This window comes from Pinus tabuliformis, chromosome 9 (assembly GCF_031772625.1).
Source record: "Pinus tabuliformis cultivar Carrire ecotype Pingquan chromosome 9, CPIR1, whole genome shotgun sequence".
Classification (NCBI taxonomy): Eukaryota; Viridiplantae; Streptophyta; class Pinopsida; order Pinales; family Pinaceae; genus Pinus; species Pinus tabuliformis.
The window spans coordinates 996,931,755-996,954,325 of record NC_142307.1 but is presented as its reverse complement, the minus strand read 5'-3'; the positions used below and the strand labels follow the sequence as shown (position 1 = coordinate 996,954,325).

At 39.2% G+C, this 22,571-nt stretch overlaps 1 protein-coding gene across 1 annotated transcript in view; it reads left to right on the top strand.

Moving 5' to 3' along the window:
• LOC149152079 (enoyl-CoA delta isomerase 1, peroxisomal-like) overlaps positions 1-22,264 on the top strand; it is a 190,958-nt gene extending 168,694 nt beyond the window's left edge. Inside the window, exon 2 of the mRNA XM_089443367.1 lies at positions 22,154-22,264. Coding sequence (XP_089299493.1) covers positions 22,154-22,264 — 111 coding nt within the window. The remainder of the gene's footprint in view (positions 1-22,153) is intronic.
• Positions 22,265-22,571: the final 307 nt, after the last annotated feature.

Below are 22,571 nucleotides of genomic sequence, written 5' to 3'. Positions count from 1 at the left end.
ATTCATATATCAAACATAAATAAATGGCTCCACCATACAAAAGTGCCAAATGGTAACTCACACATTCATGCAGTAACGTATAAACAACTAAAAACTGTATATCACTTTAAGAATATAAGCAGAAATGGCCAAGAGATAAAAGTACCATTTATGACTGGTTCTACTCATAAGCTTCAAGCAACAATGATTTATCTCTCCTTGCTCTAACATCTACTAAGAGTACAGAAGTGCAACATCAGTAGCAGATATCAAATACAAACATTAATAAACCTTGATCCATCCATTCATCAAAACCTCCTCCGAGGGTGCAAAAGTGCATGTTCTGAGGACAAGTTTTTTGACAAATTTTTGGACCCTTCTCCAAATGCATGAGAAGGGTTTAAATACTGCTAACTAATTAACTTAATTACATAAATTTAGGACACGGTTTTAAATGACTGCCCTTCTTCTAAAGCAAAACTATTTCTAAAAATTGAATCTAATTCCTAACCATTTCTGTATTTTCTCCTTAGTTCTGCAAGCATGCAACATTCGCTTGGGAAGAGTCGGCTGGTCGTCTTCTGCTTTTGTTTGAGCTACGAAAATAGATATGACAAGCGCTGGCACTACTTTCTGGTAAACTAGAAGATATTTTCGAGAAGCTTCCTCTGGCTGGGTGGCTTCACTATGTGTATACTTGGTAATAACCCAAATTTCTCTCAAACTGCTTCTGCTTTTGCTATTTCGGTTTCCGGCCTTACGAATGACTGAACAAGTTAGGGACTTTGCTCTCTGAATAATTTTATTAGCGATGCGTGATTAGCGCTAGGCACTAATCGCGCATCGAAAACTACCTCTGTTCTTTTTTCTGGGCTTTTCTGGCGCGTTTTCCTTCTTTAGCGCCTTCCTTTCCTTTACCGGGCATAAGCTTCATGATATTTTGTAAACATGCTGCTTTTGTGCGCTTTTGACTCTGAGCGTTGGATGGCCTATTGACATCAGCATCTGTTGAGTGATACTCTGGAATCTGTGGTCCTGTTGCATGCGGCATCCGTTTATGAAGGCATCTCTCCTCTGTTCTCCGAGCATTGACGCTTTCCCCTTTTCCTTAGATGTTTCCTGCACATTGCTTCATGTTATTTCATGTCTTACAGTTTACGCAAAGGAAAAGAGTAATGATAATAAAGATTGACATGAAAGCTTTAAGCTCTTATGAATGTATAAAATCATGACACCCATGGCGAACTGACTCTTCGAAAAACACAAAACTGTACTTCTAGAATACTTTGGCGTACATTCATTAATTTCTTTTAAGGTGCGCGCCCAATTTTGGTTTACGGACAACTTTCCTTGAATACTGCACCGAGGAAAATTTGCGATGGGTGATTTCTGCGACTTGCATCGCAGCATCACGGATCGCGTCGTCAAGATGCGTCATCACAGAGCTTCATGATCGCATTCATCGCAGATCACAGCATCGCGGCATCGCAGATCGCGTTTAGCCATTCAATCATTGTGTGCTGCTTATGCGACGTTGCAATATGCGATGTCGCATATCGGCCGTCGGAGATTTCTTAAGATTTTCATTTAAGAGCACTTCATAATGTATGCAATGCGATGAATTTCGCGTCGCTTCTTCGCAGTTTATTATGCTCATAAGAAAATGCTTTATTCTACTTCTCGCGTTGCGATACAGTTTTAAGGAGTTAAATACAAAAATTTTCATAAAATGTCTTTTGGATTTTTTATTAAGGGTCCCCATTTGCTTAGTGTTATTGCTAATACTAAACAAAGAGGGGGGTTGTTGGTGGCCACAACAATGGCGATTCACTGGGAAGAACCAGTTATCTGTGCTTTTCTATTGAATCTTAACTTCCAAAACAGAAAAATTTTCATAAGTCTAAATTTTGTTATGGACAGATAGAGTACATTATGCCTTATCCTATCAATGATATTTTGTTTCAACCTTTTTCTATTCCAATTGTTTGCTTCCTCAGGCTTTTTCCTTGTATTTACATCAGCCATTACTTGGTCTTTTAAAGATAAAATAAAGTCTTCTCTGTGTGCTGGCTTTAAAATATGCTCATTTGTCGTAGGTAGAGCCTCTGCTGCCAGCAGGCGTCCATAGCCTCGACAGGGTTACCTGTTACCCATCAATGATCCTTTATCCTGCTTAAGACTATTTACAACTTTTCAGAGAAAAACCCATTTTGACACTTTTTTCCTTTTTTATTCTCTAAAGAACAATGTCTTGGTTTGGTGGCCAAATTATGACACAGTCATTCACTTGATTTACACTTTTGCTGAACAAGCTGGCTCGTGATGAGACCCCTTGTCTTTTGATTACAACAATCTTGAGTCGTTGCCCTGTTTTGGTGGACAGTATTGGCAAAGTCAACAAGTTATAATATCTGTGATCATGATAAGCTGGCTTGTGATGAGACCTCTTATTCTTTGAGATATAGTGTTTTCTCGGATTGTTCCTTTGAATGCTGTGATTTTCTTTAGTAGGGAGGAAATCATTATTCTTCCTTAAGAAAGCTCTGGACGACAATAATAGAGTTTGAAAACAGCAGTTTTACAGAGAATCTTCATTTTATTATTGATACCTTTCATTGTGCTGATATAAAACAATTTTTTGTCAAAGGTTGCTTTCATCAAATTTTTTGAAGTTGAAACTAGTATCATATCTAGGCTAAATTTTTTAACTCTATCTGTCAATAATAAAGATCAGATTTTCAAAAAAAAATTACTATTTGTACAAGCGAAAAAGCTCAAAATATGATAGAGAATTGGTGTCTTTTTCATGAACACCTGTAGTAACCATCTACAATTGGTTTTATTTATAAGAAAGAAAAGAAAAACTACAACTATCCTACAAAATAGAAGAATAATCTTCTATGGAAAATATATTTTAAGGATTTTTCCATTAACAGGCAAAGAATCCCTTCTACCTGCTAAATCCTGCAACACAAACGTTGATGGGCCTATGACTTCAACAATCTGAAAAGGACCAAGCCACATCTTCTGAAATTTTGTATGTTTTCCCTTTTCTTCATGAGCCTTATCCCATTTCAAAACTAAATCTCCCATCTGAAAAATTTTTCTGGTCCTTATGCTTGAATCAAAAGAGGATTTTATTAGCGCTTGGTGATGAGCATGGGTTTTCTTAGCTTGTTCTCGTTGTTCTTCTAATTTAATTATTTCCATTTGTCTTAGTTGTAAGGAGGAAGTAGATACTTCATCGATGTATTGTACTAAAGACAAGGAGGGGATCACTAAGTGAGTTGGGAGAACCACTTCCTTCCCATAAACTAAATTAAAGGGAGAAGTGCTGATTGAAGCTTTCTTCGTTATTCTATCTACCCATAAAGCATTTACCAAAGTTTTGTGCCAATTCTTTTGGTTCTGGTCAACTGTTATTTTAATAATCCTAATTAGGTTTTTATTTGTTGACTCAGCCAATCCATTACGTTGCGGATAGTAGTTGGCTGAATATTTCAGTTTGAACCCTCTTTTAAGTGCAAACTCAGTCATTGCATTCCCAGAAAAGTATGAGGCATTATCAAACATTAAAGCCGTTGGCAATCCAAACCTAGTGATTATAAATTGATCTATGAATTCAATGATGTTTTTAGAATTAGTTGTCTTGAGAGGAACTACTTCTACCCATTTAGTAAAATAATCTGTTGCCGTGAGGATGTATCTATGCTGCTTAGAAGAGTGAGGAACGATCTCACCTATTATGTCCAAGCCCCACTGACTGAATGGTTTCTCGATGTTTACCGGCTGTAGTGGCATGGACGGTTTCTTTTGTCTTCCCGCAGTAGTTTGGCAGACTTGACATTTCCTCACGTAACTGTGTGAGTCTTTGAACAGCGTGGGCCAGTAATATCCTACACGTAAAATTTTATGTGCAGTAGCATCTCCAGCATAGTGTCTGCCTGCTGGTCCATCGTGGAGTTCCTGCAAAACCTTTTCGGCTTCAGTTTTCTCAAGACACCTAAGAAGAACAGAATCGTAATTATTTTTAAACAGAACATCATTTATGAGCTGATATTGTTTAGCTTTCAATCTCAGAGCTCTTTTCTTAGTGTGATCCAGGTGTGATGGAGCATACCCATTCTTAAGATAATAAATGATGTCAACATATAATGATTCTGCATTGTTTAGGCTTACCTCATACATTTGTACCTCTTCAGATGAATTTTCAGGAATTTGCGATGCTCTAGCCAACATTTTGCAGAAGCCTTGACCTCTTACAATGTTTGCTGGTTTGATCTCAAGGTCGTATTCTTGTAAAGAAGTGACCCAATTTGCTCTTTTTTCACCCGCATCCTTCTATACTAGAAGATTTCTTACCGCTGGAAATGGTACTATGAACTTAGTATGGGTTTTAAGTAAGAAAGGTCTGAAATATTTGACCGCTTTGAAAACACCATATGCCTGTTTCTCCACGTCTGAATAGTTGAGTTCAGCACCTTGTAAATTCGAGCTAAAAAATGTGATTGGAGCCTCCGCTTTTTCTTGATTTTCTTGAGTTAGAATTGCAGCATATGATTTCTCTAAGGCAAATGTGTATAAGATAAAAGATTCTGAAAAATTCGGGGTTGCTAAAAATGGAGCATTAATGATAGCCTGTTTGATTAGGTTGAATGCTTCATGTTCATCTTGACCCCATTTAAAATTTGAATTCTTTTTAATCATGGTTTGCAAAGGAGAAACAATTCGTGAAAAATCTGGGACAAATCTCTTTACAAAATTGATTTGACCAAGGAAATATTGCATGGCTTTTTATTATGAGGTAGAGATATTTCAGAAATTTCTTTGATTCTGTCAGGCTCAATGTGAATACCAGATTTTGACACTATGAATCCTAGAACTTTTCCTTCACTTAATGCGAAAAAATATTTCTTTGGGTTAAGTGAAATCCCATACCTTAAACATCGTTGAAAGATTTGTTTCAATTCTTTGAGATGGTCGCTTCGCTTCTTGGAGTACACTGTTATATAATCCAAATAAATTACTACAGATTTATTGACTAAACCCTTGAATGCGATGTCCATAGCTCTCTGAAATGTAGCGCCGACATTGATCAAACCAAATGGCATCTTCCGATATGCGTATGTGCCCCATTTAGTTCTGAATGTAGTTTTTAACTGATCATTGGGATGTACCAGCACTTGATTGTATCTTGAAAATCCATCCAAAAAAGACATCAATTCTGAGCCTGCTACTGCCTGTAATATCTGCTCCATAGGTGGGAGGGGAAAATTGTCTTTTTGACAGGCTTTGTTGAGATTCCAAAAATCGATGCAGATTCTAATATCTCTGTTTTTCTTTCTAACGGGTACCATATTGGAGACCCATTTGGAATGTCTAATGGGGAAAATTATTCTGGCTTTTAATAACTTATTTAGCTCAGTTTTTATTTGATTTTCTAAATTGGGGTGGATTTTTCTGAGTTTCTGTTGGATAGGTTTTTCGTTGTCAATCATAGGAGTAGTATGTTGAATGATAGAAGTGTCGTATGTCTTCAGCTCATCGTAATTCCAGGAAAAAACATTTTTGTATTGTCTTAAAAGACGAATATACGCTAGTTTTTCTTCAGGGGCTAGGCCGAGGCCTAGATTAACGTTTTGTGGTTTATCATCGGTTCCTAGGTTTACTAATTCGTAGCTCAGAGTTGAACTGTAGAGCTTAGAATTGGTAGACCTTTTAAACCGACTTTTCAAATCGTATAAGTCTTCCAACTTAACCACCGATTTAGGTATAACATTATCAGTGCTATCTTGTTGTATTTGTCGATCGTGATGGTCTTCGTCAATTATCTGATTGGAGTAGGATCCTTCAGAAGTGAGGAAATTTACAATATCAGGATTGTCATTGAATACTCTCCAATTTGTAATGCTGTCAAGGATGGACGGTCTAAAGATTAATTCTATTGAGAATCTATCTGGACTAAAATCTTCGGAGGGAATAAGTCTAGAGGCTACGTTAGCTAAAAGGTCTGCGCTCATGTTTTGGAGTCTTGGGATTGACGAAATATTGAATGCTATGAAATGCTCAGTCAGATATTGTACTAAAGATTGATAGTGTTTCAAATGACCTGATAGGCAATGTATGGTGTTACGCACCTGTTTGACGACAATCTCAGAGTCTCCGAAGACTTGAAGATACTTGACGTTCAACCTGATTGCTTTGTATAGACCTTGCACCAAGGCCTCATATTCCGCTGTATTGTTTGTGCAATCGAATTCATGTCTGCACGTAAGCATGGTTTTATTTCCTTATGGACTAATCAGAACGCATCTTGCTCCTGCTCCTTCGTTAGATTTAGAGCCATCAAAATATAATTTCCAAAACAAAGATGTATTTACAGGTTTATCTACAAAAGTAACACACTTTGAATTATCAATTTGGGAAAAAATTTCTACTTGGGACAAAACTGAATTTTCTAAGTAAGGTGATGTATGAGCATTGAAATTGCCAAGGAAAGAATCTACCGAGTAATTGCCTATGATACTGCTGTTATACGCTATTGCTTCATTTTCTCCCTCCAATTCCGTTACTATGTACTTCTGGTGTAACTCTCGTTCAACCTTTATTTGATTCGGTTTACCATTGTAGGGTAACCACATGTGCGACTAGCCGGTTGAGAAGTATCCATGGAGTTTCTCGGACCAATCCCTGCTAAGAATCAAGCCATAGAATTCTGGGATATCAGCTACTAGAATGTCAATAACCTGACATACCTTCGGGTTGGATGAAAATCTTATGGTTACTTGATTAAGTTCGCCAATCACTTCGACTTGAGATCGATCAAGCTGAACTATGCGCACTGCGGATTTTTGTGGTTGAACATTCAACTTGGCACATATTGATCTGGGTAAAATATTCATTGAAGCACCAGAATCTACCAAACAATTGTGCACATTTTTATTGAAAATTTCATAAGTGAGAAGAAAAGGGGGAGTGTGAGATCTTGATCTTCCTCCAATCAAGGCGATGTCATTTGGATCAATCTTATTGATCGTGTTGGTTGGAGGTCTTCCCATGTTGTGGGAAGCTACAGCTGTAGGCAAAGATGTAGTAGGCACAACATGTAATTCTTTCATCATTATCTTCTGTTGATATTTCAATTTGCTCAATTCATAAAGAGTGATATTAGCCCTAGTCTTTTTCATGTCATCAATAATATTATATTCCATTTCATCCGACACTATCAGTGTTCTTGATGGAGTTGTTTGATCTGGTTGGACTGGGCTAGATTGAGTCGCTTTGGCGGTCGTTTTCTTTGTTGCGACTTTATCTTTTGTTGCAGGGCTTGCGCCCTTCTTCTTAGGGGTAGTTTGGGGAGGATCAAGTTGATTTTTGCTTTGTGTGCTAACCGGAAACGCTTCTTGATCTTCTTCTTGTGGGAGGATGAAATACCACATTCCTTGTAGTTCCACAACTTCTTCGTCATCAGTCTGCCCTTCAGTGGTACTCTCTTGTTCTTCCTCTTCTTCGGATTCGACATTTGAAATAGCATTGGGTGGTTTCACATCCATTGAAGGGCCTCTTTTAAAAGCTCTGTAGGGCTTTTTTGAAGAAGTTTCTGCTACTTGTTTTTTTATGTCAATCATCTCATTGGACATGGTCTTTAATACTTTTTGCAATCCTTCCAAATCGAAAGGGTCTTTCATTTGTTTCTTCTTGGAGTCTTCCTTGAAGGTGACTTTTTTAGATTTGCGTTCCTCTATCGCAGATCTCTTTTCCAGGGCTACTACGCGTTTCTCTACTGCTATCGCCTCTGTCAAGTTTTCAACTAAGGTCGTTTTATTTGCACTATCCATGAAGATTGCTAAGTTTGATGGTAAGGCCGTAATATACCATTCACATCGTACTTCTTCGCTGGGTTGGGAAGCAGTGGGAATATTGTTGAGGATCTTATTGAACCGTAAATTGAAATCTTTGATGGGTTCTCTAGCCTCGGCTTTAAGATTGGATAGGTCATTGATTAACGTTGCCGTTGATCTGTCATCACCAAGCTTGGTAAGGAATTGAATTTGAAAAATGTCCCAACTTGTGATAGACCCGGAGGGTAATGAAAAGTACCATGACCCGACTGTTCCTTGCATTGTATAGGGAAAAAGCCGAACAACAGCATCCTCGTTGGTAACTCCGTTGAGATTGACAGAAAGCATGAAATTGTTAATGTGCTCTTCAGCTAGCATGCCTGCTTCTGGATTGAATTTGGGTAGCCATTTCTCAGGATGGGATGGTATTTGGCTCAGGGGTGGAGGCATTAAAACTGCCCCAGGATTGTTCCATGGAGACTGGGCCATCGTTGAGCTGCTAGTAAATGAAAGTGCAGAGGATGATCCCTGTGGCTGGGAAGATGAAGATATTATGATCTTAGATGATTGAAGAAGAGGGGTTGTGGAAGATGGATGGATGAGTTAGAATGAAGATGTGGGTGGCTGACTTCGCGGTGAGGGAGTCGAAATGGACAATGTAGATGAAAGAGTCTCACTGTCAGACTCTTGTGGTATTTTCCTTGCTCTTTTCCTGGTGGGGAGAGGGAATTCAGTTGGCTTGATGCCAAATTTTTCACTCTTTAATCTGGTCAGGGGATGAGTAGGATTGTACTGTGAAGTCACGCTACTTTGAGATTTATCAGACCTCTGAGTAGAAATAGAAAATCCCTGGAGTTTGTGAATCAGAGTTTGAACTTCAGGGGGTTCAATGGTAGATTGGTCTGAAATATTAGGGTATGTAGTAGCGGTTAATACTCGAGCGACTTCTGACTCTGGATTTAAACGTACTGGGGAAGTCGGGGGAGTTGATGAGGGTGATTTACTCTCAGAATGGTATTTAGATTTTGATTTAGGTGCCATTCATAGTTCGGGCCTCCTTCTAGCGCCAAATATGTTGAGGCCCTGAAAATCGGGTCGACAACAAGGGGGATACCCACCCGGTCCGGACCTTGGTTGGCAGCTCCTTATCTGTTTGGTATAGCGGGTCCGATTGGGGATAATGGGACCAGTTTCCCAATCTAAGGGTGTGTGTGTGTGCAGAGTTGGATGATGATGATCTAAGAGTACTTAAAGCTAATTTAATTCAAACTTTTAAACTAACTCTATGCTATTGTAATCTAATGAGAAACAACACATCTAATCTATGCTAACCCGGGGTGTATTTCTTCTATTATGCGATCTAAAGAGATTTCAAACAATAACTGGTAATAAAGATCATTCAGCTATCATAAGAATAGAAATCAATTAAGATAAACCACTTTGCATAAAAAGTTAGGCAAAACAGTTGTGAACAGCATATCGCATAATAAGTTATTCATATATCAAACATAAATAAATGGTTCCACCGTACAAAAGTGCCAAATGGTAACTCACACATTCATGCAGTAACATATAAACAACTAAAAACTGTATATCACTTTAAGAATATAAGCAGAAATGGCCAAGAGATAAAAGTACCATTTATGACTAGTTCTACTCATAAGCTTCAAGCAACAATGATTTATCTCTCCTTGCTCTAACATCTACTAAGAGTACAAAAGTGCAACATCAGTAACAGATATCAAATACAAACATTAATAAACCTTGATCCATCCATTCATCAAAACTCCTCCGAGGGTGCAAAAGTGCATGTTCTGAGGACAAGTTTTTTGACAAATTTCTGGACCCTTCTCCAAATGCATGAGAAGGGTTTAAATAGTGCTAACTAATTAACTTAATTACATAAATTTAGGACATGGTTTTAAATGACCGCCCTTCTTCTAAAGCAAAACTATTTCTAAAAATTGAATCTAATTCCTAACCATTTCTGTATTTGCTCCTTAGTGCTGCAAGCATGCAACATTTGCCTGGGAAGAGTCGGCTGGTCATCTTCTGCTTTTGTTTGAGCTACGAAAATAGAAATGACAAGCGTTGGCACTACTTTATGGTAAACTAGAAGATATTTTCGAGAATCTTCCTCTGGCTGGGTGGCTTCACTGCGTGTATACTTGGTAATAACCCAAATTTCTCTCAAACTGCTTCTGATTTCGCTATTTCGGTTTCTGGCCTTGCAAATGACTGAACAAGTTAGGGACTTTGCTCTCTGAACAATTTTCTTAGTGATGCATGATTAGCGCTAGGCGCTAATCGCACATCGAAAACTACCTCCGTTCTTTGTTCCGGGCTTTTCTGGTGCATTTTCCTTCTTTAGCGCCTTTCTTTCCTTTACCGGGCATAAGCTTCAGGATCTTTTGTAAACATGTTGCTTTTGTGCGCTTTTGACTCTGAGCGTTGGATGGCCTATTGACATTAGCATCTGTTGAGTGATACTCTGGAATCTGTGGTCCTGTTGCATGCGGCATCCGTTTATGAAGGCATCTCTCCTCTGTTCTCCGAGCATTGATGCTTTCCCCTTTTCCTTAGATGTTTCCTGCACATTGCTTCATGTTATTTCATGTCTTATAGTTTACGCAAAGGAAAAGAGTAATGATAATAAAGATTGACATGAAAGCTTTAAGCTCTTATGAATGTATAAAATCATGACACGCATGGCGAACTGACTCTTCGAAAAACACAAAACTATCCTTCTAGAATACTTTGGCGTACATTCATTAATTTCTTTTAAGGTGCATGCCCAATTTTGGTTTACGGACAACTTTCCTTGAATACTATGCCGAGGAAAATTTGCGATGGGTGATTTCTGCGACTTGCATCGCAGCATCGCGGATCGCGTCGTCAAGTTGCGTCATCGTAGAGCTTCATGATCGCATTCATCGCAGATCGCAGCATCGCTGCATCGCAGATCGCGTTTAGTCATTCAATCATTGTGTGCTGCTTATGCGATGTTGCGATATGCAACGTCGCATATCAGCCATCGGAGATTTCTTAAGATTTTCATTTAAGAGCGCTTCATAATGTATGCGATGTGATGAATTTCGTGTCGCTTCTTCGCAGTTTATTATGCTCATAAGAAAATGCTTTATTCTCTTCTCGCGATGCGATACAGTTTTAAGGAGTTAAATACAAAAATTTTCATAAAATGTTTTTTGGATTTTTTATTAAGGGTCCCCATTTGCTTAGTGTTATTGCTAATACTAAACAAAGAGGGGGGTTGTTGGTGGCCACAACACAACCTTTAAATCCAAAAGAATGATAGATTTCTGCGACAAGTATTATATAACCCTGGGCCATTCCACAACCTATTACCCTCAAGGAAATGGACTAGCAGAATCCTCAAGGAAAAGCTTGGTAAACATCATCAAGAAGTTAGTATAGGACAATAAGAAAACATGGAATAGAAAGCTAGTCAATGCCTTATGGGCAGATAGAATAACCACTAAGAAATCAATTGGTACTTCTCCCTATCAACTAGTTTATGAGATGGAAGTTGTTTTTTCCATCCTCCTTGGGAACACAAGTGATGAAGTTGCTTCAAGAATTGCAGGTTGAACCAAATATTATCCAAAGAAGAATCAACCAAAGAATTCATCTTCAACAGACCGGGGAAGAGGTCTATATTAGGTCTCACATTGTGCAGGAAAGGATTAAAAAGATTTTTGATAAGAGAACCAAGGCTAAATATTTCTACCTTGGTGACAAAGTACTCAAGTGTGATTCAAGAAGGGAAGACAAAGGTAAACATGGGAAATTTGATTTCCTATGGAAAGGCCCATATATCATTTATGCTTTAAGAGGTAATAATGTTTTCTTCCTAAGAGAAATGGATGGTACAGAAGCAAAAGGTGGGTCAGTGAATGGTCGGATGCTAAAACATTACTTTGAACCTAGTTACTAATATTCATTTCCCATTTGTACATAATTTATTTTAAAAAGTCTAGATTGGATTGGATGGTGATTTTTGAAGTTGAAGCCCGAAGAGAAGGCCCTAAGCTTTGAAAAATTCACTGTCATAAGTATCAATAATGCAGAGGCATAGAGGAAAATTTTGCAAGGTAACATCAACAACAATTCAGGGGCTACTGATCTAGAAAGTTCTTGACATTTCACTAGGAAATGCCATCCCCAAGTGGAGCCACTGTTAGGTTCCTATACCAATAAGAGTCATAATTTTGAATGACTAATGTTAAGCCTTGTAATATTGTACATACTTGTGCTTTCTGCAAATGTTTTCCATATTAAAAATTAAAAAAATGTAAAGAGGGCATGTCCTAAAAGAAAAATCAAAGGACAAAAGAATAAGAAAAGTCCAAAAAAATGAAAATATATGAACCCCAAAAAACAAAAGAGACCATGAAAGTGAGGATGTCAAAATGCCACTGCTATTTACTTTTATAAATTATAATGATCGTGTGCAGCTTGTTACTCATGCCACAATCCATGATAGTCAAATTGTTTAAACTTGGCTATTTCATGCTTTGAATTTTATCTTTATAGTTAGAGAATAAAATCTGAATAAACAGTTTAACCTTGGAAGATTATTAGATAGGTAGAGAAAATAAAAGGATCTCATCAGTTTAATTTGAGCCCTTGGATGATATAAGGTTAGAATTAGATAGTTTACTTTGTAAAAAAAGGTAAAAAGATTGATAAGGATTTGCTAGCCTAAATGCACCCAAATAAAGTGAAGAAAAAATGGTAGGGTAAGTGAACGGGCAAGTAGAAGAAAGGTTGCAGAAATATCAAATTCATTACATAAAAGCACTTATTTCATGTTTAGATACATCTTTCAATGTGCATGAATAGTAAACAAGGCAAGCACAATGGTTTTCAAATGTGTTTTAATTAACAACCCTCCACTCACTTCACCCCTTTTACTTATTAATTCCCCCCATCAAGATGTTCTAGTACTTAAAATCTTTTATGTCAAAAAGGCTCAGAGCATTTCTCTGACTTCTAGAGAGACCAGACCCTCGGCTTAATGACTTATGGATACAAGTGTTAGAATCCCCTTCATAATAAATCACCCCCCTTCATTTCCCTAATAAAACTCCTTTTCCTAAGGTTAAACTCCATTAACCTATAAAAAGTGAGAAATACTATGTTAAATCCTATTTCAGCCAAAAAACCCACAAAATTTTTATCTTAAGTGTATGTAAAAGAAATGTACATATATTACATTACACTTAATACTATTTTCATCTCCATTTTTTTCATTCCATATTAATTTCTAATTTAATTATATAGCTCCTATAAACCCTTTTCCCGTATAATAATTAAATCCCTATATAAAATACCCCAACCTTTGGTTTTAATAAAAACTAATAGAAATTACCCATACCCCGATATAACCTTACTTAGTTTACATAATCCTGGTAAACTTAAGTTAGTCCCAGTATTAACCTCGCCCGACTCCCTAATCCCTCATTAAGCCTGACCCGATCATCTTAAACCTACTATTTATCCCTAAAATTAATCCCAAACCACCATGATGAAACCCCTAGGCCCCCCCATCAACTCCTGTTCATTTCCCCCGCGTAGCGCTTCTGCCCAAATACCATTTGATGAACACCCCCCCCTCATCCAACAGCACACTACCATATCAGTAGTGCCCAACGGCTGAATGATAACTACCCGATAAAGTGGTTTTCCTCGACCCCATGGATGCTATGTGTCAAACCTTGAATCACATCGGGTGACCCCTCTCGAATACTGCCCACGCCACAAAAGTGGTGCGATGGCCCTCCAAAACCATTTCCCCCACTTAACAGAAAAACCATCAACTGTTCATCCGAAAGTGAACCCACCAAAATTAAACATTTTCTCCATAAAAGGCTACAAAGCCCTCTTTCGCCCTTTTTCCATGCATTCCCTTTGTAAACTCTGTGAACCATTGCAACCCCTGCAAACGCCAAATTTACCACCAGACTTCCAAGTCCGCTCTAGAAGATGTTGCAGATAACCTAGTTGACTTTTTAGTCCATACCAAGACCACGCTAACCACTGCAGCTTCTGTGAACCATCAATTTTAGAGCCAATTCGCCCAATTCAAGGTATTTCACCATGAATTACCTCTTACCCTTGCAAATTTCAAAACCTTTAGCTTGTGCAGTATTTTAATTTAAAAAATGAGTAAGAATACTGCCAATTTAAGAGTTGATTTCCTAAACCATCTGAAAAGTCTCAAAACCTCTTATAAAACCCCCAGAGCATAATTCAAATCCACAAGAACTAAATTATGGCTACCCTATCGCCATGGACATTAGACCCATTACCACTCCACACATAGACCTGGACCACCTTCCCCTGGCTGATAGTGATTTCCAAATCAAAGACACAACTTCAACAAAGCTCTTTCTCAAAATTCATTGATTAAGCAAAGATAGACACCTGAACCATACAGATGATATTGGCCTCTAGGAGTCCAATTTACCTAGATACCGGTTCCCACAAGTTCATGTCTTTCTAGAAGTTGTTCATATGTGTTATACATGCTATTTCCCCAGCCATAGAGCCATAATGTCTCATGACCAGAAGGTTCTATTGACTATCACAACTGAGTCCATTAATGAAATACTTTAGTTCCAACCACGGCCAAACCTAACCCAACTCTCAATTGGAGACCTGTTGGACCAGTATTCTGTTGTGGGGAAAAATGCCTATTTAGGACGATCCTATCCACCTAAGGTGTGACAGCGCCTTAGCAACAAACGAATACAGCTATTATGATTTCTTCCTTTATGAAATGTGAAAGAGGGGAGATCGGCAGACTTACCGTTGTCTTCCGGTTGTCCCTCGAACTAGATCCTCTTCTCTTCGTGTGTCCACAGCTACTTGCCTCCTCGCTTGATCAAGAGAACAGCTACTTGAATCCCACGAGATCACAAGAGAACAGCTACTGTTGTCTTCCGGTTGTCCCTCGAACTAGATCCTCTTCTCTTCATGTGTCCACAGCTACTTGCCTCCTCGCTTGATCAAGAGAACAGCTACTTGAATCCCACGAGATCACAAGAGAACAGCTACCTGTGACAAGAGAACATCTACTTGCAACAAGAGAAGGACACAATACAAAGGCGAATATACATATTCATAAATGATTCAGGATTAGAAGTAAATCAAATATACTAATGCAATCATACAAAATACACCAACATATAGGAAAGAATCAAGATAGCTTTATTGAAAGTAACAGGGTTCAGGAAGAGATACAACCCATAGGGCTCCAACCCAGCATCTCCTTCCCAGCAGAATGGAATTCCCTCTTCAGCTCCTTTCAAAGCATAACACACCCAATGTTTCTAACCACAAACCAACAGCAATTCTTTGCAAATACCAAATTCCAGCCTCCCCTGACGTCATGGAGAGAGATCTATATATAGGAGTTTTGGAGAGAGGATGAGTCAGCTTTAGGCTGGTATAAAACTGACTAGTGTCCTCTCCCACTTCAGTTCTTGAGTCCACTTGGAGGTTCTTGCTTCCACTTGGAGATCTGGAACCTCTTACTCATCACCAGTCGAATTCCCTGATCCAAGTGTCATTTTGGAAGCTTCCTGGGCATTGACACCTTGAGGAATGACTGGCCACTTGTCCAAACTCGCTCAGCGCAGGTAGCCTTCTTTGCAGTTGACATTCAGCGCAGGTAGATAGTGGAGCAGTTGACATTCAGCTCAGATGCTCAGTGGAGCAGTTGACATGATCCAGAATTGCCTTGTTTTGAGTGTTTTCAGGTGGAGAACTTTTGTGAATTGTTGTGGTTACTTGGCCTTGTTCCTCTAGGGGTAGGAACAACATGTTTAGGGACTTTGGATCCCTTGATTATTGACATTTCATGCTCAGTGATGCAAGGCACAAAAATGTCTATAACAGTTGCCCCCTAAAGTATGAGGCCGTTTGTCGGGTGAAATGCTTTATCCAGGAGGGTCCGAAGTTCATCCATCTGCTGGGAGGAGACCTGTAATAAAATACAATACAATACATTATGATTCATACTGCTTTCATGATCTAGCTGAGGCGGGCATTCCCATGCTCAGCTTTATAAATTCATTTTTGTACATAGAACAGACAGACGTCTGATGGTTGACTGATAATTTTGGTGAAAATTATCATCCTTTGAGTAGGATGATCATCTGTTGTTGTAATGATGTACATGTCAAATGTCTTTATTTTTCCTGAATATATATCGCAGCCCGGATGGATGAAACTAGATCCGGGGTCTTCAAACTCGTTCGATCTTCACTCTAAGTACAAGTCAATCCATGTGAGAATTGCGCTGAAGTCGAACATGGAAAGACATCGCTTGATTACCGGTCAGTGATGTAAACTGTTAACAAGCGCGAGAGGAATCACCGATAATGATAATGACCCTCAAGGTACTGCAGTACAATTCACGTGGTGTGAATAAAGGACTTGGCGTCGAACACCACGCAAAATCTTCTGGTCGAAGGTCATTGATGTATACCTGTCGTCGGAAGTGAGAAACTTGCCATTGAGGCATGCAAGCTTCAAAGTACTGAAGGGGTTGTTCCTAGATCAACTCCTTGGATAATGAGCTGATGTCGACAAGGAGCGATCTGTCAAAGGAGGGCCTTAATGAATCCTACATCAGTGACACGGAACGGAGCTAATGATTTTAATGGAGGTGAAAACAATCTGTGACATATGATTCAGGGTGGCGATCATGAATGGATGAAGGATAATGTATGGCAGTGGATGGGACCCGGTTGACTCTTTCTGAATGACTTCTCTTGAACATATGGCGACACTGATGCGATGGATCGGTAGCATTACCCCAAATATGGATGGTATGGCAAGACCATGGTGATGTGACCGGTGAATGAAACAACCCAACCCGATTGTGGTACGGAGGAAAAGTGTCATGTTCAAGAGCGACTTGCTACCATCAAAGTTTTCTTGATCTTTCCCAATTTTTCCCCAGTCATTGCCGACCAGTACCTCTTTATTTTTGTCAAGCTTGAGGAGGATAACATATGCTTGTTCTATAACCTGCCCTTCGAGCAAGTCCATTACTATGTTTTAACGAGCTTAGTGATAGTGAAACTCGTTCTCGTCTAAAGACAAGTTTGTCGCTATTTAATAATTTTAACGAGTCTAACGACAAGGATAACTCGGTCCTTTTCATTTTTAGAGAGTCCGATAAGGAATAAAGTTAACTCCAAAATTCCTTTTTCGTCATCTAATCCCTTAAGTCCGAAAAAGTATAAAAGAATACAAAAGGGATGAGTTTTCGATATCTTTAACGAGTCGAACAAAACAAGCGCTCGATCTTTTTGTGCAATAATCCCTCAGGTCCAAAAAGATTAAAATCTAGAGGAGGGATAGATCTTCCTGTCCTTTAACGAGCTGGAAGGCCAAAACTCGGCAATCTTTTCATATTTTACGAGTCAGTTGAAAAGAGCTTAAAGAAGACTCATCTTTTGAGGAACGAGTGATAAACAGGGATAGAAACTGATTCCAGGTACAGTTTGGAATTTTCCAATCACGGCAGTGTCACAAGGATGGCTAGGTGAAATCACTCTTCACAGCTGTTCCTCAAAATGGGTAAACAATCATATGGAGGTGAACGATCAGCCAAATGACAAGTGGAGGTGGCAGGTGCAAACACGACCAAGGCTTTTATGGCTGATAAATTTACGATCACAGCGGTTATTTACCGGGATAGGTTCATTTTTTAGTTAAAAATGAGCTTAAACTCTGGAGGAAACATTGCTCACTGCTTATATTTATTTTTTAACGAGCATGAAGACCACGTTAAAACTGCTCGGATCTTGCGTTTATTTTTTAACGAGCATGAACTTTATGCTAAAACTGCTCGATTATATAGTCAAATTTCCGATTTTTACCATAAATAGCTTTTCTCTTTTCAAGGATAGTACTGCATTCTCAATTTCTGCAACAAACTTTGTTAAAAATGAATAATATTTCCATGAAAATGAGATTATAACCATAATATTTTGCTTTGAACTACGTAAAAAGCCATTAAAAGGTGTTTTTACCTCTCATTTTACCATTTCATTTGAATTTGGTTTGTTGGAGCTCTGGAGGTGCTTCTTCCCCCTTGATTTTCACCAGCTGATTCCGGGAGATTCTGCAGACGATTTTCAGCGCCGTCTGGACCAGGTAGGAGCTAAACTCTAGCTCTTTCTTTTCATGGTTTCTTTTTCCCATTTTGTGCCTGTTTTCCTGCCCCCATGAGCCCCTGGGGTTTCATTAGGGCGCTCTGGCATCAGCGCAGGCAGTCCATTCGAAACCTGCGCTGAATGTCAAGCTGCCTTAAGGCAGTTTGACCTTCAACGCAGGTAGGACACTTGCCATCTGCGCTGATCTTAGAAAAACAGCTCTATGCACATTTTTTGATGAATTTTTTCCAGTTTCTCATCAAACTCAGGAACTTACTCCTTCTCTTGTTTGTTTTAACGAGCTCGAAGTGACAAATGCTCGGATGGACTTTTTCTATTATAGAGTCTAAAAAAGGCCAAAAGAAACTGCTCTGGAGATCTAGGCAGAGGGTGTGCCAAACTTTTCGCAAAACCACAGAATACGTTTTACGGTACGGGTGGTCGATCTTCGTGAATGCTGTGTTCACTGCATTGCGATCAGTAGGGCGGCCGACATGGTTTCCTAAGGATAAAAGATATATGCCTATAGGGGTCTCCCAATATATACGCGACGGTACGTGGGAGCACAAATCCGTACTAGCGCTACTGTCTCTCAGGAGGAATCACCCACCTTCTTAGAGATCGACAGTCACTAGGCTTAACAACGTCGAAACACGTCTCTAGCCTAGACCTCTATGTTGTGCGTTATGTTACAAAGCGTTGTTAGGTTCATTCAGTTTATTTTAGGTTGATCTTTTTAAAGTTTGCCTTTCAAGGTTCACCACGAGATGTATGATACAAATTCCTAAATGCAGTCTAAGATGATAAGCAAGCTTTACAATCTTTCAACTTTGAAAATCCTAGCTACTAAGGGAAAAGAGAGCGACTATCTTTTCTCAAAGAGCAATCAGCACACTCTAATGCACTTTCCCTAAATCCAACATGCAAACTATCAAATGCAAAATGCACAATGCAGGTGTTTGTTTTCACTTTCTTAGTATAAATGCCTACAAAGAAAGCTTTTTGCACAACTTTGAATTTGCTTTTACAATGATCAAAATAAACAAGTTCACTTTCTTCGAAATCAACAAGGGTAGAAGAGACTAAAATCACTTTGCGATTTTCGAAATAAAGACTTGTTCTGATACTTTGAAAGAGACAAATTCAAACCAATAAGCAAAAGTAAAACTATAATCAATCTGAACAAACAGCCAATGAACTCTCTTCTAAGATCACTCTCAATCAGATCTGAATCAAAGGCTACAGAAAGACTACTTTACTCATGCAAAGGAAGACTGTAAATGACGCCACAAACACATAAAAACATTCACAATCTTTTTGTACAAAAATGGGGTGGAATTCAGGCAAAGAAAAGGGTTATCAGGCTAGTACCTATGCTGGTTAAAGGCTGCAAAAAACAGAGATCAAAACAGGGCAACAAAGGACAAAGAACCCCAGCTGCACAAGGCCACACTGGTTCAGCGCAGGTCCAACACTGTCAGTTTGACATTCAGCGCAGGTAGCCCCTTCGGGACCTGCGTTGAAATGCAGACTGCCTTCACAGTGCCTGCGCTGAAGAGAGAAACTCTCGTTTCTCTTGGTTTCTGGGTCACAAAATGCTCAAAAATCAACTGTTTCAGGCCAAATCAGAAACACAAGCAAGGTATAAACAGAGGGATGCTTTGATAGGGTACTAAAGACTATCACAAGGATCAATCAAATCATTTGTGGATCTAGTTTAGATCATAGACAAGTCCAACATACTGGATCAAAGCAACAACTTTTACTTTGCATCCGGGAAAGATGCAGTTCAAGAATTGCTGTCAAGTCTATGAAGTAAACAAATGACAGAAACACAAATGAAATGAATAAACAAGTTCTTCCCCAGTGGAGTCGCCAATTTGTTGTGGGGAAAAATGCCTATTTAGGACGATCCTATCCACCTAAGGTGTGACAGCGCCTTAGCAACAAACGAATACAGCTATTATGATTTCTTCCTTTATGAAATGTGAAAGAGGGGAGATCGGCAGACTTACCATTGTCTTCTCTTCGTGTGTCCACAGCTACTTGTCTCCTCGCTTGATCAAGAGAACAACTACTTGAATCCCACGAGATCACAAGAGAACAGCTACCGTTGTCTTCCGGTTGTCCCTCGAACTAGATCCTCTTCTCTTCGTGTGTCCACAGCTACTTTCCTCCTCGCTTGATCAAGAGAACAGCTACTTGAATCCCACGAGATCACAAGAGAACATCTACCTGTGACAAGAGAACAGCTACTTGCAACAAGAGAAGGACACAATACAAAGGCGAATATACATATTCATAAATGATTCAGGATTAGAAGTAAATCAAATATACTAATGCAATCATACAAAATACACCAGCATATAGGAAAGAATCAAGATAGCTTTATTGAAAGTAACAGGGTTCAGGAAGAGATACAACCCATAGGGCTCCAACCCAGCATCTCCTTCCCAGCAGAATAGAATTCCCTCTTCAGCTCCTTTCAAAGCATAACACACCTAATGTTTCTAACCACAAACCAACAGCAATTCTTTGCAAATACCAAATTCCAGCCTCCCCTGACCTCATGGAGAGAGATCTATATATAGGAGTTTTGGAGAGAGGATGAGTCAGCTTTAGGCTGGTATAAAACTGACTAGTGTCCTCTCCCACTTCAGTTCTTGAGTCCACTTGGAGGTTCTTGCTTCCACTTGGAGATTTGGAACCTCTTACTCATCACCAATCGAATTCCCTGATCCAAGTGTCATTTTGGAAGTTTCCTTGGCATTGACACCTTGAGGAATGACTCTGCCACTTGTCCAAACTCGCTCAGCGTAGGTAGCCTTCTTTGTAGTTGACATTCAGCGCAGGTAGACAGTGGAGCAGTTGACATTCAGCGCAGATGCTCAGTGGAGCAGTTGACATGATCCAGAATTGCCTTGTTTTGAGTGTTTTCAGGTGGAGAACTTTTGTGAATTGCTGTGGTTACTTGGCCTTGTTCCTCTAGGGGTAGGAACAACATGTTTAGGGACTTTGGATCCCTTGATTATTGACATTTCATGCTCAGTGATGCAAGGCACAAAAATGTCTATAACATATCCCAAGCTAAGCCCATCAAGATTGGCTTAGTTGTTCCAAACCTTTATTAAAGAGGAAAAAGACATCCCTAAGGATCCCCCTCCATATGTATCAGCTATTTTCTCTAAATGGGGCCAGTACATTGTAACCATGATATCATGTGTTTTGGGTTACACTACAAGTGAGTACATTGATGAACTTATTCTTGCCTTCATGTCCATTTATACCCCAGGGCAGCCTCCTGCAACCACATATGACTTTGCCAATTTCATAGCTAATAGAATGCATGAGTAGTTCACAAGAATGGGAAATGAGAGAGTTTTCAAATACTCCTCTGTATTGTACCATCTACTTTTGTATTATCAGTTGGACAAGTTTCCTTTTACTCTCCAGAAGCTTGACACCAGGGGCTAGCCTAGATCTATCATTTTTTGGACCCCACTTTTCCATGAGTTTAGATTACCATATACATACTCAGAATTCATAGATTCCTTTGTGTATCCAATCATGACTATGCTCATTGGAAATACTCTACCTAGGATAATTCTAGAGATAAAAATATTCCTCCAACTTTCCAAGCAAACCAAAGTGGGAGATTGGTACCTTTACCAAAACCACACAGAAATAAGAATATATGGTTGCCTGCTTGCACCATATAAGTTTCCAGGATACCTCCTTATGAGGTTGTTTGCCTTAGAATATTACAGACAGATCATCAATGTAGATGAAGTCAACGTTGTCAGTGCCAAGAAGAAGGCCTATTTCAAAATCAAAGACCAATTAGGTCCCTTCATATGCAATTCTAGAGATGCAGGGAGGGAGGCAGACATGATCCTAAAAAGAATGAAATTCTAAAGGAGTTTCGTATGGAGATATGACCCTTTAGAATTTATTACCAAGAAAAGGCAAAAGGTCAAGCTAGGACCTTTCATCCACGACCACATACCAGAAATAGAGGCATATGCAAATCACACAAACTACGTGGAAAATACCTTAGTAGACAGAGACAACACAAGGGTAGATGTAGAAAATGCTCTGATTGATTTGGAAAAATAGCTTGATGAGAGCTCTTTCTTGCAGGTACCTGAAGAGCAAGAAAGAGCCATGAGCACCCCTCCAGTCATGCAGACTCCTCAGAACGAGGAGAAAAATCCTAAAGAAGCAGAGAATAAGCCTCCAGTTCACCTATGAATACATCCGTGACACAATGTGAGATTGGTCACAGTAAGAGGCAAAGACTCAATCCTTTCACTGAATAGAAAAATACAAAAGAATCAGTATAAGTGACCACCACCAAAACAGACAGAAGCAAGGCAACCACTCCTTCTTCAGACATGCAAGAGCCTTTCACTTCACAAACTCAGCTATTGGAAAGGCAGATAAGTTTAGAAGTGTCCTCACTCAACAGACGTGCTGATAAGGACAAGGACATAAAAGACAAGTATAAAGACATCAAACTGAGCAATGAGAAGCTTAAAGCCCAAACATATGCTCAATA